The sequence below is a fragment of the Uranotaenia lowii genome, chromosome 3, assembly GCF_029784155.1.
Source record: "Uranotaenia lowii strain MFRU-FL chromosome 3, ASM2978415v1, whole genome shotgun sequence".
NCBI lineage: Eukaryota > Metazoa > Arthropoda > Insecta > Diptera > Culicidae > Uranotaenia > Uranotaenia lowii.
Genome location: NC_073693.1, coordinates 357,292,442 through 357,307,006, shown reverse-complemented (window position 1 = coordinate 357,307,006; position 14,565 = coordinate 357,292,442). Strand labels below are relative to the sequence as shown.

Genomic DNA, 14,565 nt, shown 5'->3' with positions numbered 1-14,565 from the left:
AAGGTCATTTAAGAAATATAAGTGTCTTCCAAATGAATAAACTTTAAATAGTTGTGAAACTTGAAAACGTTCAATTTTAATAATAAATTCAATAAAGAATTTACTTACCGTTATTTATGTTTGTTAATAAGTTTATCGTCCTTATCGGTGAAAAGTGATGTCCTTTTTAGTAAGAACATTTAGTAGGCCAAGTATAGTCGATACTCGTATAGCAAGAAATTTACATTTACAGAAAAATCTCTAATTTCACAGACTTTTAATAAAATATCAAAGAATCTTTGTCACAGAAAACAGAGTTTTGGGATTATTCACAGATATCTCAGATTTTTTTAAAACTCTGAACGTGTTTCTAAAATGTAAATTTTTGATGTCAATATAAATTTCGAATTTCTAAGTTTAGATTGGAAAAATACGATAAAATTAGTAAGGTTAATTGATTTTGCTCAAGTAAAATGAAAAAAAGATCAAATTTTTCATAAATTTAAGGAAATAGAATCACAGAAAACCATCACAGAATTTTTGGCTAAAATAATAGAAGGTCACCAAGAAAAACATACAGACTTTTCCAAACATTTTTTTCAAAATCTTCCAGACTTTTTAAACCAGTTGGTGACTCTGGAAGTTTGACGTGAGAACTGGGACATGAGAAGTAAGACGTGAGAGGTGAGATGTGAGACGTCTTATATTTTTTTATTTTCAATCAATTGCTGGGCCACTTCTCATGTCTTACGTTTCACTTTTCAAAATTCAAGTCTCACGTTCACTACTCACTTCTAACGTGCTACGCTACGTCTCACTTCCCACATCGCACGTACCATTTCTCACGTACCACTTGCAGCGTGGCCAGCGAACCCGGAAAATCGGAAAAAACGGGAATTGGAAATTGGACCGGGAAAACCGGGGAAAAAACCTGGAATTTCAAATCAGTTTTTTCCTAAATACACCTATTAAATTCTAAAGTTCATTAATTTTATAATTTTTTCCATGGAAAAAAATGTTGGCAAAAGTAGGTAATTTCTTGAAAAATCTAAAAATTTTAGCTCAGCGCTCTGCTCTCAAAAGTGGTAGGTATACAATTTGAATTTAGATACCATGGAAAAAAAATGTTGGCAAAAAGTCGGGAATTTCTTGAAAAATCTAAATTTTTTAGCTCAGCGCATGCATTTTAATGCTGTTCCAGTTGCAAAATATTTTGATTTTTTTTTGTTTGTAAATTTACTTATTTTTGACTGTTAATGAAGTATTTATTTTTTAATGCAACATTTCCAAAAAAAAAATTTTTTTGAATTAAATCAAATTTTTCAAGTACTATCAAAAATTTGTCCAAAAATGAAAAATCGAAATATTGACAAGCGGCAAAAACTCGAGAAACTTATTTCTCATATAGTTGATTAAATAGTTTTTCAAAGTAAAATTTAATTTGACCTTTAAGAGCCGGAAATTCATAAAATCATGAGAGGAAAAAAGCGAAAAAAACTGATAAATTGAAAATGAAAGGTCACCAAATTAGATGGTTAATACAATGCACAAAAGGTAGAACCAGATACCAATTTTTTGTGTGATTCTATTATACATTCTGCGCTTTTACTGGTTACCGCATTTTGTATTGATTAAACAATGGTTAAAAATACAGAATTTATTTTAACAAGAAGTCAGGCTCTGAAATAAAATTTAAAATTATAAAATTAAAAATTCACTCAGTATTCAGAACTAAAATTAAAACAAAATTCTAGAAAACTTAGGATAAGGTTGCCAGACTGTCCGGTTTTATCCGGGTTTGCCCGGATTTCATTGAAAAAAGTTCAGATTTTGCTATAAAAATGCCCAAATTTCTCGCAATCTTAACTTAGGAGGAATAGGATTGACCGCTAAATTGCAGCAAAAGAAAAAAAAATAGAATATCAATTAGGAGCAATCAACATGTCAAGCATTACAAATAATAATAAAATTCGAATCATAAATCCGATCTTAAAGCTAAGTTTTGATTTATAGATCCATAATTCACCCGGAATTCACCGTTGATGATTATATTTCAAATTTCAGAAACCAGAGCTCAATAGTCAAATTCAGTACGCGATAAACACTTGTGATTTAGCTCAGTTGGCAAGTCAGTTTCCTCCTGAGTCGATGTCCGCGAGTTCGAGCTGAAGAGTAAACATCGAACACAGTTTAACCGGATAAGTTTTTCAATAATTTTCCGCCAACTGCAACGTTGATATAATGCCTTTAAAATGATAAAACAATAATGATCGAAACAAAAAAAAAAACTATTTTTCAATTGGAACATCATCTTAATAATGCAATCGAAAAAGTGTTGACAAAATTATAAAAAATATACAAAGTTTAGCACCAGATGTAGACTGCGATATGAAAAATCGTTTAGTATAAAGGGTGTCCAAAATGATGACACACAAAATTGATTCGCAAAATTCTATTTTTCATTCGATTGCCATCAATTTTTCAGGTATTGAAAAATAACTATTAAACGAAATTGATCCTATTGTCCGCATACCCCTTCAGCACGTCCTTCACGCAGAAAAAAGATTTTTTATTTCAAAGGAAAGTGCAGCAAAAACAAAGGATTTTTTCCTTTGATTTTGGGATAAATAAAAATTCCATTGGTTCAAGGACATTTTCCTTTGTTTCAAAGAATTTTTCTTTTGAAAAATCTTTGAGTCAAAATCTTAATGCTTTGAAACAAAAAACAGTTTCATTTGATGCAAAGTCTTTTTCGTTTGCTACAATGTAATTTAGATTTAGATTTAAAAGGATTGGTTCATTGAACTATTTCCTTTTATTCCAATTGGAAGAAATATTTTCTGTTGTTCAGAAGTTCCAATTATGAATTTTGAACAATAAAAAGAAACAATTTACATCTTAAATTCATTTTTATTACAAACTTAACACAAACACTGGTTCACTATAATGGAATTAACCGGTCCTAAATTTTGGCCTGAGGGCATTCTTGGACCGCTTAATAAACTTCCGGAAGCAACTCCGGTCATCCAACTGGTGATTGCCGCTGAAGATCGGCCCGAAGATAATCAGACCGCTGGATTTTGGGCGGAATCAGCCGTGGTCCTGTAACAATGCAAAAGTTTATATAAAATCTTAAATATTCACTTTTTGACTAATGGATTAACACGCACTTACCATGGTATGCATTCCTCATCCTGAATCCTCCTAAATAGCTATCTCTGATTCACTTTTGTTTGTTTTGATTTTTAACACGACCGGCCAAACTTTATTCGAAATTCGGTACTTGCTCAATCCAAATTATCTTCTAAGTTTGAAGTTTTAACTTAAAGAAATTATTCCTTTCTGTTGAAAACATTTTTCTTTGGTTGAAAGAAAATTTACTTTGTTTCAAAAGACATATGCAATTGAAAAAATGTCTTTTGAATCAAAGAATTTGTTTAAAATCAAATTCCAAAATTATTCAGTTCAAAAAATTAATTCTTTCTTTCAAAAATTATTCATTTGAATCAGAACGAGAATTCATTGATTCAAAGAAAACAGGAGTTTGATTCAAAAAACTGAGTGTTTTGAATCAAAGTCAGTTTTGTTTTGTTTCAAAATCCAAGTTTTCTCTGCGTGTTGGAGTAGTGGCATGAGGCCAAATCCGGCCAGAAGATTTTTGGGACGTTGTGGGCCTTCAGGAGAGGAAGCAGCCACTTCTGGAGGCTCGCTTTCATCATGGGGTCACGGAAGGTGCACTCTGCCCCCGCGCGTGCAGATGGCTTGCCAAACCAGGAATTAGATCGCAAATTTGGTCATCTTCTGAGTGCGGGCATGCTCCGGAACGCTGAACTTATCCTTGGCCGTGAAAAACAGGTTAGCGGGGATCTGTTTGAAGTCGATCTTCACATATGTTTCTTCGTCCATGATGCAGCATTCAACTTTCGCCAGCTACAACTTCCTAGCATGGGGTTTGGCGGACTTGTTCTGATTCTCGTCGCGATTGGGGGCCTTTTGTGCCTGAACGTTCGAAGCCCAGCCTTAGCTTTGGCCTTCTGGACAAAACTTCGGCTTATGTGCAGCTTCTTAGCCACATTTCGAACGGAGGCCTTCGGGTTTCGGTTGAAGGCCCCAACTACGCGGTTGCAATTTTTGGTGTTGTACGGAATACTTTTTCCTTTACTTCTGGGCTTTCGATCGGTAGTCAATCGTTCTTCGAACGCTGTTCTTTCGACTAAATTTTCGCTTCTTCTTCTCTGTTTGTGGTTTTACTGGTTTTCCACACTTGAGTTTCTTCGAGAGAAAACTCGCTGGACTGGTAGCATCGACCATATGTCCATTATTCTATTTACTATGTGATCAAATGATTTTTTCTCTTATTCTTAAAAGGGTTTACAGTAAAACTCAATTTTCGCAAGCTTTGGTCACAGGACTTAAAAGCTTGCAGGATGTAAACAATGCACTATGAACTAAATCTACCAAAATTTTCATTAAATTCTACCCAACGGTTAAAAAGTTAGAGTAATTTCATAGTGTGGCAATTTCACCGTGGACACCCTTTATATATTCAAAATTGATGATTTGTTATTACTTTGATCTTAAAGGCCTAAATTATTTTCGATCATCGTTATCTGAATAACCTTTGAATTTGAAGTATAACAAACAATTTCACTTTTACGTTTAACATTTAAAGAAATGCTATTCTGGTTGAAAAAAAAAACCCTGATAACCATATTCGATTGTGTATTTTGAAACTGGGAAGATCATAAAATCTCGATCGAGAAAACCGATAAAAAACCGGAATTTGAATAGGAAATTTGCTGGCTACCCTGCATTCGTCATTTCAATGGTCTCGTATCTCAGATCTTGAGTCCCATGTCTCAGGTTTCAGGCCTTTGTTCTTAGTTCTTACTTGTGTTTTCTCAAGTTTCAGAGCTTCGTAATAATCACGATTTTTCTTTTCACGCTCTACGTACTCCAAAGTAAACCTTAGCCGATATCAACATAGGTTTAAAAAAAATACCAGTGTTTTTTTAAAGGTTTTTTTTATTAGCAGTAAAAAATGATGGCGTTTAATGAAATTTTTTTCATTCTTTTAAATAAATAAATAAGTAGTTTGTACATTTTGGGGTAATTTAGTAAACAAACTGTACTACTTTTCAGTGCTCGGCACGATTGAAAGTTTTTCGGGTTTTAGTTTAAATTTTTTGTTTGTTTGTTGTTTTTTATGTTAATTAACAGGATGCTCAAATGAGCTTTTTGGTGTGGAGGAGTATCATGGTGGGACGCTAAAAGATTGAAAACTCTGAATATTATAAATATATCGGGAATAATAGTTTGAATCTTCGCTTCACCTCATCTGGGACATCGTTGTGGAATAAAATCCAGACCCTTTGCCTTCGAACTATGTGATTTGCATTTCATTATACCGTTATTTTATCACATCACTGTCATGTAATTATAGTTCAACGCTATTAAAGCACCACATCGATCACTCGGCGGCGCTCCGCTAGTTGTTTGTTTCGAATCCGACTGAAGCGTTCCGATTTACATCAACAGCCATCCACCCACCAGCGTCAATAAACTGATTCCGACACCGAAAAAGGACAACAACCGGGAACCGCCAGCACTGTTGTTGCAACGATCCGTGTCACAGCTCGTGCACCAACGTTCCCCGCTGACATCTGCCGTTTTCTGCGCGCAAAGCCCTTCCAGGTCACGTATGCAACCCCTCACATTGAACAGATCTTGATAGCTGCCTGTTGGATAATAAGTAGAATCGGGTGATTAAATTGGTTGCTACATGAGATGTCACAAAAACAACTAAATTCACCTAGTGGTCTAACCCGTACAGAAACGCATCGAAATTCGCTGCTCGATAGCGAATCGGAACTCATTTCCGGAAAAAGTGGTCGCAATCGCTGGAAGGTTTTCGCCGAATTGACCGCATCGCACGTTACAAAGGCGTGTGACTCGAAACCGGAACAGCCCCGTGGCCCGCCGCATTGGTAACATTCCAGACTCCAGCAGCTGCCACACCAAGTAACGACGATTAACAGTGACAGAATGGTCCAACTTCTTGCCGATGAATGTAACATTTCGAAGGCGCCAATCAACCCTTTAGTTTCCTCTCCTGTTAATCTCAAGATGTGTCGCCGTGACTTGCTCAATCAATACTGATCTCCGATCAAACTAGTTTATGATAATTAATGCAACAGCAACAAAAGGTTGTAAGTTGGTGGATGGCAATTCTATTGCCCGTAAATTGCGCTACGCTATGGAGGACCCGTAAATGGTTCGGATAGAGAAATGTACTGAACATTGATCTGAAATCTGAAAAATATACGGATCAATGAATGAAGATGAATCTCCACTGCTGGCGATCAAGAGCCAGCATTCTCACTTGCTGCCAGCCAAGGTTCTCGTCAAATGTTAGTTTTTCAGGGGCTAGACTGAACCTTTCGCTTCTTTGATTCCCATCTGGATTACAGTCAGGCACCTCTCTGCAAACCTCATTCTCGTCTTTTCCCAGCATTTTCGCAATCCGCCTCTACTACATAACATATTGATAAAAATGCATTTCTAACGTGGTTGCATGAACGAAACTTTAAGTTGCATAACGAATACTAGTCATGTGTCTTAATTCTAATCTACCTTATGACTCATTTGCAAATCCCATTCCAAATTGAAAAAATCACCTGGGACCCCCAATAACTCGTGAAATATATAATTTCTGATCATTGCTTTCTGGACGTACTATGAAAACCCAGACAAAAACAACTCTCTTATGAGATCTAGAGCATGGGGGGCTATCATTTTCAACAATATCTCCTGATAAATATTCTTCAAAGTATGATAAAAATATCTTTACTCTAAAGGGTCGTTTTTGAAAACACATTAAGTGTATTAGGAACAAGAATTAGAAAAACAATTTTCATATGTGATGAAAGAAATTAGAGAAACATGAACTATCAAAGAACGAAAGAACATAAGCCGTAAATATCATGAAAATTTCGAAAAAGATACAACGGCTCACCGACAGGACTTGAACCTGCAATCTCCGCTTCGGTACAACGGCGCGTTAGCCAATTCCACCACGGTGAACGTGATGGAACCGGCGAACACGAGCAATCGAGCTCTGCCGATCAACTGCTGGACCTTCTATCGAAACACCATGTATATCCCGCATGTGATCTTTCCCTCTATTGATCTCTCTTGTTTCTCTAACCCCACCCATCGACTCGGGATTTTAGCCGAGCGAGCACATGGTCGATTGCTTCGGGTTTGCCGCAACTTACGGTCAGATGACAAACCCGAAGCAATCGACCATGTGCTCGCTCGGCTAAAATCCCGAGTCGATGGGTGGGGTTAGAGAAACAAGAGAGATCAATAGAGGGAAAGATCACATGCGGGATATACATGGTGTTTCGATAGAAGGTCCAGCAGTTGATCGGCAGAGCTCGATTGCTCGTGTTCGCCGGTTCCATCACGTTCACCGTGGTGGAATTGGCTAACGCGCCGTTGTACCGAAGCGGAGATTGCAGGTTCAAGTCCTGTCGGTGAGCCGTTGTATCTTTTTCGAAATTTTCATGATATTTACGGCTTATGTTCTTTCGTTCTTTGATAGTTCATGTTTCTCTAATTTCTTTCATCACATATGAAAATGTGATCATTTTCAGGTACAAAGATGTACCAAGCGATTTCATAACATCAGTATTGATTAGAAAAACAAGTTAGTTAAAGAAAATTTAAACACATTTTTTACATTACTATTAAACTTCTTATCACTGCCTCAAAGATAGAAATTATGAGTTTGCTTAGGGAAAATCTAGGAGCACAGAAGGTGTAGGAAAACTTGATTGCACCATTTACCATTGTGAATGAACTGCTAGTCCCAAGCACAATTTTTCTGGCCCTTGCACAAAACTGGGGCCTCGATCAATCACGGAGTAACAGCCATTGGCGAGGTAAAACTACAGATTTTTGAAGAGCCAAGTTTCCAACTAAAATCTGAAACTTGATTTTGAAAATATGATTTAATTCATCGATGGTTAAAATTTTTAAATTTACTCGTAAGTTTGGTAGATTGAACTAATTTCATTTGAGCATGGAATAAGTTTTTTTTTAATTTCTTCAAAAAGCATATTTTAAATATGCTCATCTATATATATATAAATAAATGTTTGTCTGTCTGTCTGTTCCCTATATAGACTCGGAAACTACTGAACCGATCATCGTCAAAATTGGCATCTGAGGGTTTTTGGGGCCGGTGATGGTTTCTATAATAGTTAAAACCCCATTCGACTCAAAGGAGGGGGGGCTCCCATACAAAATTTGTAGTGTTTCGAAACAAATCAAAGTCATGACATCCATTTTCTCGAGATTTGTTTTCCTTTGGGCGGTTTGTTTTTCGTCTCCATGGTAGAGGCGTCGGTCGCGAGCCAACGTCGCGAGAGAATAGTATCCATGGCATAGCATACTGATCAATGGGAATATTTTGGCGCATATTTCTCAACCAAGCATATTTTCAATGCACCTTTTGGCGATATGAAGCCTTGATGTGATTTTTTTCTACTTGGTTCCTAGCTCATTTGTACAGCACATGATTATGAATCACGCCTAGATATGACCCAGATTGACATTTTGCCGATCGAATAAAACATATACTTTTTTTTGCAAAAATTTTAAATTGGCATACATTTTAAGAGATTTTCTTTTTTTTTTGAGGTGTTTGTTTTTCGTCTCTATGGTCAAGTAAACGTCGTCACAAGTGGATAGTAACCAAAGCATACTGTTCATTGATCGCTGGAAAAATTTAACAATTAGGCGCCTGTTTTTTAACCAAGTACCTATATTTCTTATGCACGTGGGGGCGATATGCAACCTAGATGTGTTTTTCTTGCTTAATTGTACACAGCACGTGGAAATAAATGACGCCTAGATTGGACACGGATTGGTATTTTATCAATCGAATCAAAACCAATTGAAAGATTTGCAAAAATACTTCCATATTTGTTGTCCATATAGCATTTGTTGTCTAAAAAATATACATTTAGTTCTGATTCTAATGAAATAATGGTATGACACTTTCCGGATAATTGAAAAAAAAACTGAAAGTAAAGAATTTATATACAATTTTTTTACCCATCTTTCCTACAAGGTTATTTTTGAATCGTATTGATAACTGAAATATGAATAAGATGTTTTCTACAGAGGTAGATCGGAAACATTTTGTTGAACATGTAAAAATGTACTTAACTGAAAAAGAAGATAAAAAAAATCTGATCCAACACATGAACTGATCAAGAGCCTTTTCTTTAAATTAGATTAGATAGGACTTACGTGTTCATAAGTGAAAGGTATCAGTGAAATTAACTGATTTTTATTGACCAAAAGTGAGGGAATTTATTTTCCGAAAGAATTTTCATTCAAGGAACACTTGAGCATGTTCCAACGTTCAACTTTTCTCTGTTTCATAAAAAAAAAAAAAAAATTCTTCTAAAAATTGTTACTTCGGCCCAAATACACAACTGAAACGAATTTAGAAATGAAAATGGGAGCTTTTTATTTTAAATAATTCTGAAAAAAAAAATCGCACTTTTTGCTTACATATCAATTTAAGTTTGTACTTAACATGAAAAGTGTTTTTGTGTTACATGGCTGCATAAAAGAGACTTTTGATCCTTTTTGAAATTTTTAGTATACTTTAAAAGTGTTCTAAGCAATATTCCCTCCTGTCAACTTACACGGTGTGGGGCAAGGGCAAACGTCGAACTTTTAAGAAATTCATCTTCAAAATGATTTAATATGTTGGAAACACCAGGAGGGGTATTCCGAATATTGAAACTGAAGCGGATTTAAAATTCTTAAATGTCTTGTTAATGAAGGTCATTTGCTTTGAACAACATTCGTTAATGAAATAAAAAATAAATAAATTTATACTGCTGGAATACTGCAGATATATCAATGAAACTTGATAAAACAAACAAACAGATATACGTATTAAATCCATTTTGAAGCCATTACTCTGACGCATCTGAAAATAAGCTTTGCATTTACACTTGCCCCAATATACGGGACAAATATTAGCTAAGAAATTTGTTTTTGCCAACATTTTTGAATATTTGACTTTCAAAGATGAAATAAAAAACGCGGAGAAATTATTAAGTGATGCAACTGACTTTTTTTCTTTAATAAATTTATTAAAAAAAAAAAAAGAATTTGCATTGTATAAAATCGATAATTTTCATACCATGATAAGTGTTGTTTGGGAAAACTTAAAGCTATAATGTCTCATGTCCACGAGTTTGGAATATGGCGAAACATTTTTTCAACATAATTTTGACGCAAAAAGGATAGATATTCAAACTGCTTCGAAGGGCGAGGATGGTGAAGAAAGCTGTTTGAAAATGTTTATTAAAAATCCTTTTCATCGTTTTTTTTTTTCAAATTTCGATAGCTTATTTTTTTTAACTCCAAAAAATACACCATCTAAAGCTAATCAGAGGCTGGAAGTGCTCATAATACAGAATTTTAGGAATATACTCAAAAAACTGTCCCGATTCACGCTATTGATCGGTTTTCAAAATTCTATTTCCATAAAGTACAAAGTGCAATAAATTCCAATATGCGAATCTTTTTCTTTCAATTAGAAATTTATGTAAACTAAAGCCAGGTAAATCTGCCTTCTTTAAGCAGTGGGGGACAAAATTGGAAAAGATGGGGGAGCTCGCATGTAAGTTTAAGATAAAGAGCTTTTCAAAGAAGGGACCATATTTTAAAAGAGGGTTTTTTGCGTACGGATATTTGGCATAACTAAAAAATAGATGTGACGAATGTTTTTATGGAAGTTCGTTACTTCCCACTTTGGGAAAAGGTAGAACATCCATAAATTTTGACATTATTTAAGTCATTATGAAGCTTTATAAACAGAGTACAAAGTTCAGATCTTGAAAAACAAATTTAGAGATCAAGTTTCAGTGAATAATATATACCATCTTTGAATTGCAATTGGGAACTCCAGTTGCAACTCTCATATCAAAGTTGTTGGTTCTGAACTATGATGAGGTTTGATTTACAGAAATGCTTACAAAAATCTAAATTTGAATAAATTTTTACAAATGACATTTATTTTTGGAAAGTGTAGCAAAGCACACCGGGTCAGCTAGTATCAAATAAACGCAATCTATCAGAATCTTGAGAAAGTTCAAAGGTTTTGAAAATCGATTTATGAAGTCCCTATTTTGTTTCTTAAGACTTATTTATACAAATTCATCGCGAAATGTGAAGATTTTACGATATGTTTAAAAAAAAATAATGTAAAGGAAGTTAAAAATGAATAATCAAGTAGTGAGCATTTGTTTTTCATGCTTGGTTTGTTTTAACAAAAAAAAAATTCATAGCAAGAATAAACCAGTCACCAAAACCTCCTCCATGAGGCGATTCTTCTCATGGCCCTGTTTTAATAGGATTTTAAATGTTTTTTACACTTTATTCACTTCTTCAAATTTTTGCAAATTTTCTTTTATGAAATGATAATTTTTGTATTTTTTTTTAAATTTTGACAAACCGGATAAGTTTTTCAATGACTGTCCGCCAACTGCATCGTTGACACGTTAGGACGTTTTTGCCCTTCTAGCTTTAAGCGCGCGATAATCTTCGGTGAGTTGCACCGGTGCTAAATCTATTGTACGTGTATGACAATGCCACGTTAGGACGTATTTGCTCTAAATAAAAACGCGATGTACTCGATAGTGTGCGACGCGACGATCATTAACCCTTTAATGCATGACTTTTTTTAAATGAGAATATCCGCTATTGGTTCATTGAAATAATAACATTTTAATTCGAATAACACAACACAACAGGTTTGAAGTCGTTATTTTGAGTATTTTAAAAGTTATGGCCAATCAAAGTTGAAAAATAATTTTTGAAATTCTTAATTAATTACAATACGATTTTGCCAATTTCTTCCAAAACTTGATAATTGGGTGCAGAAAGGGGTTTCTGATTGATTGAGATTAAAAAATTTGTTAGAATTTGCAAATCTGAAGAAAAAACAACAATTTTCCAAAAACTACATTTTTCAAAAAAATAAATAATTTTGATTTTTGCAATTTTTCCGCATACTTTGTTCGATATCTCACACATACAGTACAATATCGCAATAAAAATACCATGGACTGATTTTTTCTAATCTCTAAAATATTTTTTGTGAATACATCACTCAAAAATTTCCACGCGTTTTCGAGATATTTGGATTTTGATTAGTGTTGTTTTAAAACAACACTATGCATTAAAGGGTTAAATATTTAACTTTGCTTTGATCACATCCCTTCCCAAAGGGAATCCAGATCTTATTCACCTTCCCTACTAACAAACCACCCTTCCTGTGATGACCGTGGAGATTTAGAGGTGTATTCGGTCTCTAGTAGCAACGGAAGTCGAACTAACAATCCTTCCCTTTCCCCGATGAACCGTAAAGACGTGGCCGGCGCCGTTATTGACCATATAAGATAAGGAACTTTCGAAACGTGTACGAGGAAAATGGTAGGCTAAGCCCAAGCCCCATTTATTTGGATCTATGTACAATTTTGATGGTTCTTGTCAATCACGGAGTAGCAACTACTGAAATGTACGATTTATCTAAGCTCAAGCTCAAAACTGGGGAAATAGCGGGAATGGTTGATGGTTCAATTTTCATTTGTTATATTTGACGTCTATTCGTTCCGTTCTTAACACCATTCTACCGAAAACAAATTAAACCTCAACTAGATTTCATCAGCTGTACCGCCAACCAGCCACACACGAGAGCGACCAAACTCGTACCGCTACCCAGGAGAGAGTACACTCTGGAGCCACCGTTGCACAGGTTCGTGTTGCAGCTCCAGCATCGATACATCCCGTTGAAATCGATCGTTTTTTGCTTGCAAAATCCCTCCATTTCTTTCATACAACCCTTCACCGTGTACAGCTCTTCGGAACCGGCTAGAACGAAATTGGAAAACAGTACGCCACATTTTAACACCACATGGACAATAATAGTTGTGGGATGTTCTTACAAATGGAGCTGACTCGAACCGAAACGCATCGATATCCGATGGCCAGCTGGTTTTCTTGCATTTCCGGGTAGAATTTGCTGAGCACTTGGAATGTCGAATGCGCGTTTTCATCATTGCAGGTAAGAGTTGTGTTGGCTTCCGATCCGTTACAATCGCGCACTCCGAAGCACTGGTAACACTCTAGAGCCACCACGGCTGGACATCGGCTGAAAATCATTGCGAGGATCACCAATAGAATCGGTATCGGCAAGCTAGGCATGATTAACAGTGTTCAAGTTTCACTTCTTCTCGATCGAAACACTGGAAACTTTCACCGCTTGAATGTAGTGCTGAATGCACGGCTCAATAACTAATGATCAAACTATCAGAAGGTGGGAATGCGCATGCTCCTTCTATTAAAAATATCGTCATGTGTTGGTTTAAGCGGAAATATATTTCTACTTCAAATAGTGAACGGTGGGTTAAAACGCCAATTTTTTATTCTTCTTTTCATAAAAAAAATAATTTTATTCATAATATCAGAAAATATAATCGGAATTTGAAATCAAATTTAATTTTTATTTTATGTAATTATGTAATTTATGTAATTTTTTGATATATACTTTCCAAGATTCGCAATAGTCAGTTATCTTAAACCAATGTGTGACGCCATACATCCGCCCGTTACATTGTAGACTGCAAACCATTATAGACCAGAGCAGACATTGTAGACCAGATATGTTTATCTATAAGTTTTATTTGCAGTGAATATCGGCGGCAACGTGTGTCAATCTTGAGTGATCCGAAGTGGGCGCAATCCGTAGTGCGCAGCCTTTTGCAGATACGTAGTTAGTCTAATAGTTTGGCTGTAGTTGAAATCAATGGAATCTTTCAATTACGCTATTGAATTATTTATTGGACCAAATAGTGCATAGTGCACACTAGACCGCTGAAAGCTTTGTATGAAAATTTCAAATTCTTAAGTTTTTATACCTCACATCACTTTTTTTTTGTTGTTTTTGCTGCCAGAAAAAGCAATACAAATTTTGGAACCCTTCCATTCGAAAAAAATAAAAACTAAGGAGAATCTGAAAGGCAAGCTTCATGGACGAAAAAAATTTAAATACTTGAAAATATTTAAGAAACAAATAAAGTGGAAAAATTATTATCAAACTAATTTTTATTAATAAACTCTTTTTCTTGATCAATCTCATTCATTCTTCGGTGTGCTTTGCCACACCTTGCAAAAATAAATGAAATTTAAATTATCTAAATTTTCAAGTTTTTTCGTCAGGGCCGTAGGAAGAACCGGCTCATGGGAGGGGGGGGGGGGGGGGGGGGGTTTGATGCCATTTTTTTCCTATAACATTTTTGCTTGAACAACGCATACAGAAGTGAGAAAATGTATATGTACAAAGTACAAATTCAAGTTAAAGTTATTTTGCATTTAAAATTTATTTATTTTTGAAAATAATTCCTAGGAGATTCCATTCTTTTCCATGAAGCTTTAAAAATATAGGAACTTAAACAGTTGCCCTCTGAGCTGATGTCCATGAGTTTGAGTTCA

At 35.2% G+C, this 14,565-nt stretch overlaps 2 protein-coding genes across 2 annotated transcripts; both read right to left on the bottom strand.

Annotated features, from left to right (window-relative positions):
• Nucleotides 1-5,389: 5,389 nt before the first annotated feature.
• LOC129756447 (uncharacterized) lies at nucleotides 5,390-6,162 on the bottom strand. The gene is made up of 2 exons (XM_055753324.1): nucleotides 5,792-6,162; nucleotides 5,390-5,717 (listed from the first exon to the last, which is right to left on the bottom strand). The coding sequence occupies exons 1-2, from the start codon at nucleotides 6,054-6,056 to the stop codon at nucleotides 5,506-5,508; spliced, it is 477 nt and encodes a 158-aa protein (XP_055609299.1). The 5' UTR covers nucleotides 6,057-6,162; the 3' UTR covers nucleotides 5,390-5,505.
• Nucleotides 6,163-12,648: 6,486 nt separating this feature from the next.
• LOC129757435 (uncharacterized) lies at nucleotides 12,649-13,382 on the bottom strand. Its single transcript, XM_055754659.1, has 2 exons — nucleotides 13,020-13,382; nucleotides 12,649-12,945 (listed from the first exon to the last, which is right to left on the bottom strand). Exons 1-2 carry the CDS (start codon nucleotides 13,276-13,278, stop codon nucleotides 12,725-12,727), a joined length of 480 nt encoding a protein of 159 aa, XP_055610634.1. The 5' UTR covers nucleotides 13,279-13,382; the 3' UTR covers nucleotides 12,649-12,724.
• Nucleotides 13,383-14,565: the final 1,183 nt, after the last annotated feature.

What these genes read in the sequence shown, in the direction of transcription:
- LOC129756447 (XM_055753324.1), bottom strand. Translation starts at nt 6,056, where the DNA reads ATGTTACATTCATCGGCAAGAAGTTGGACCATTCTGTCACTGTTAATC. An exon ending in TGTACGGGTTAGACCACTAG is followed by an intron (nt 5,718 to 5,791) that starts GTGAATTTAGTT and finishes ATTATCCAACAG; the next exon opens with GCAGCTATCAAGATCTGTTC.
- LOC129757435 (XM_055754659.1), bottom strand. Translation starts at nt 13,278, where the DNA reads ATGCCTAGCTTGCCGATACCGATTCTATTGGTGATCCTCGCAATGATT. An exon ending in GGTTCGAGTCAGCTCCATTT is followed by an intron (nt 12,946 to 13,019) that starts GTAAGAACATCC and finishes ATTTCGTTCTAG; the next exon opens with CCGGTTCCGAAGAGCTGTAC.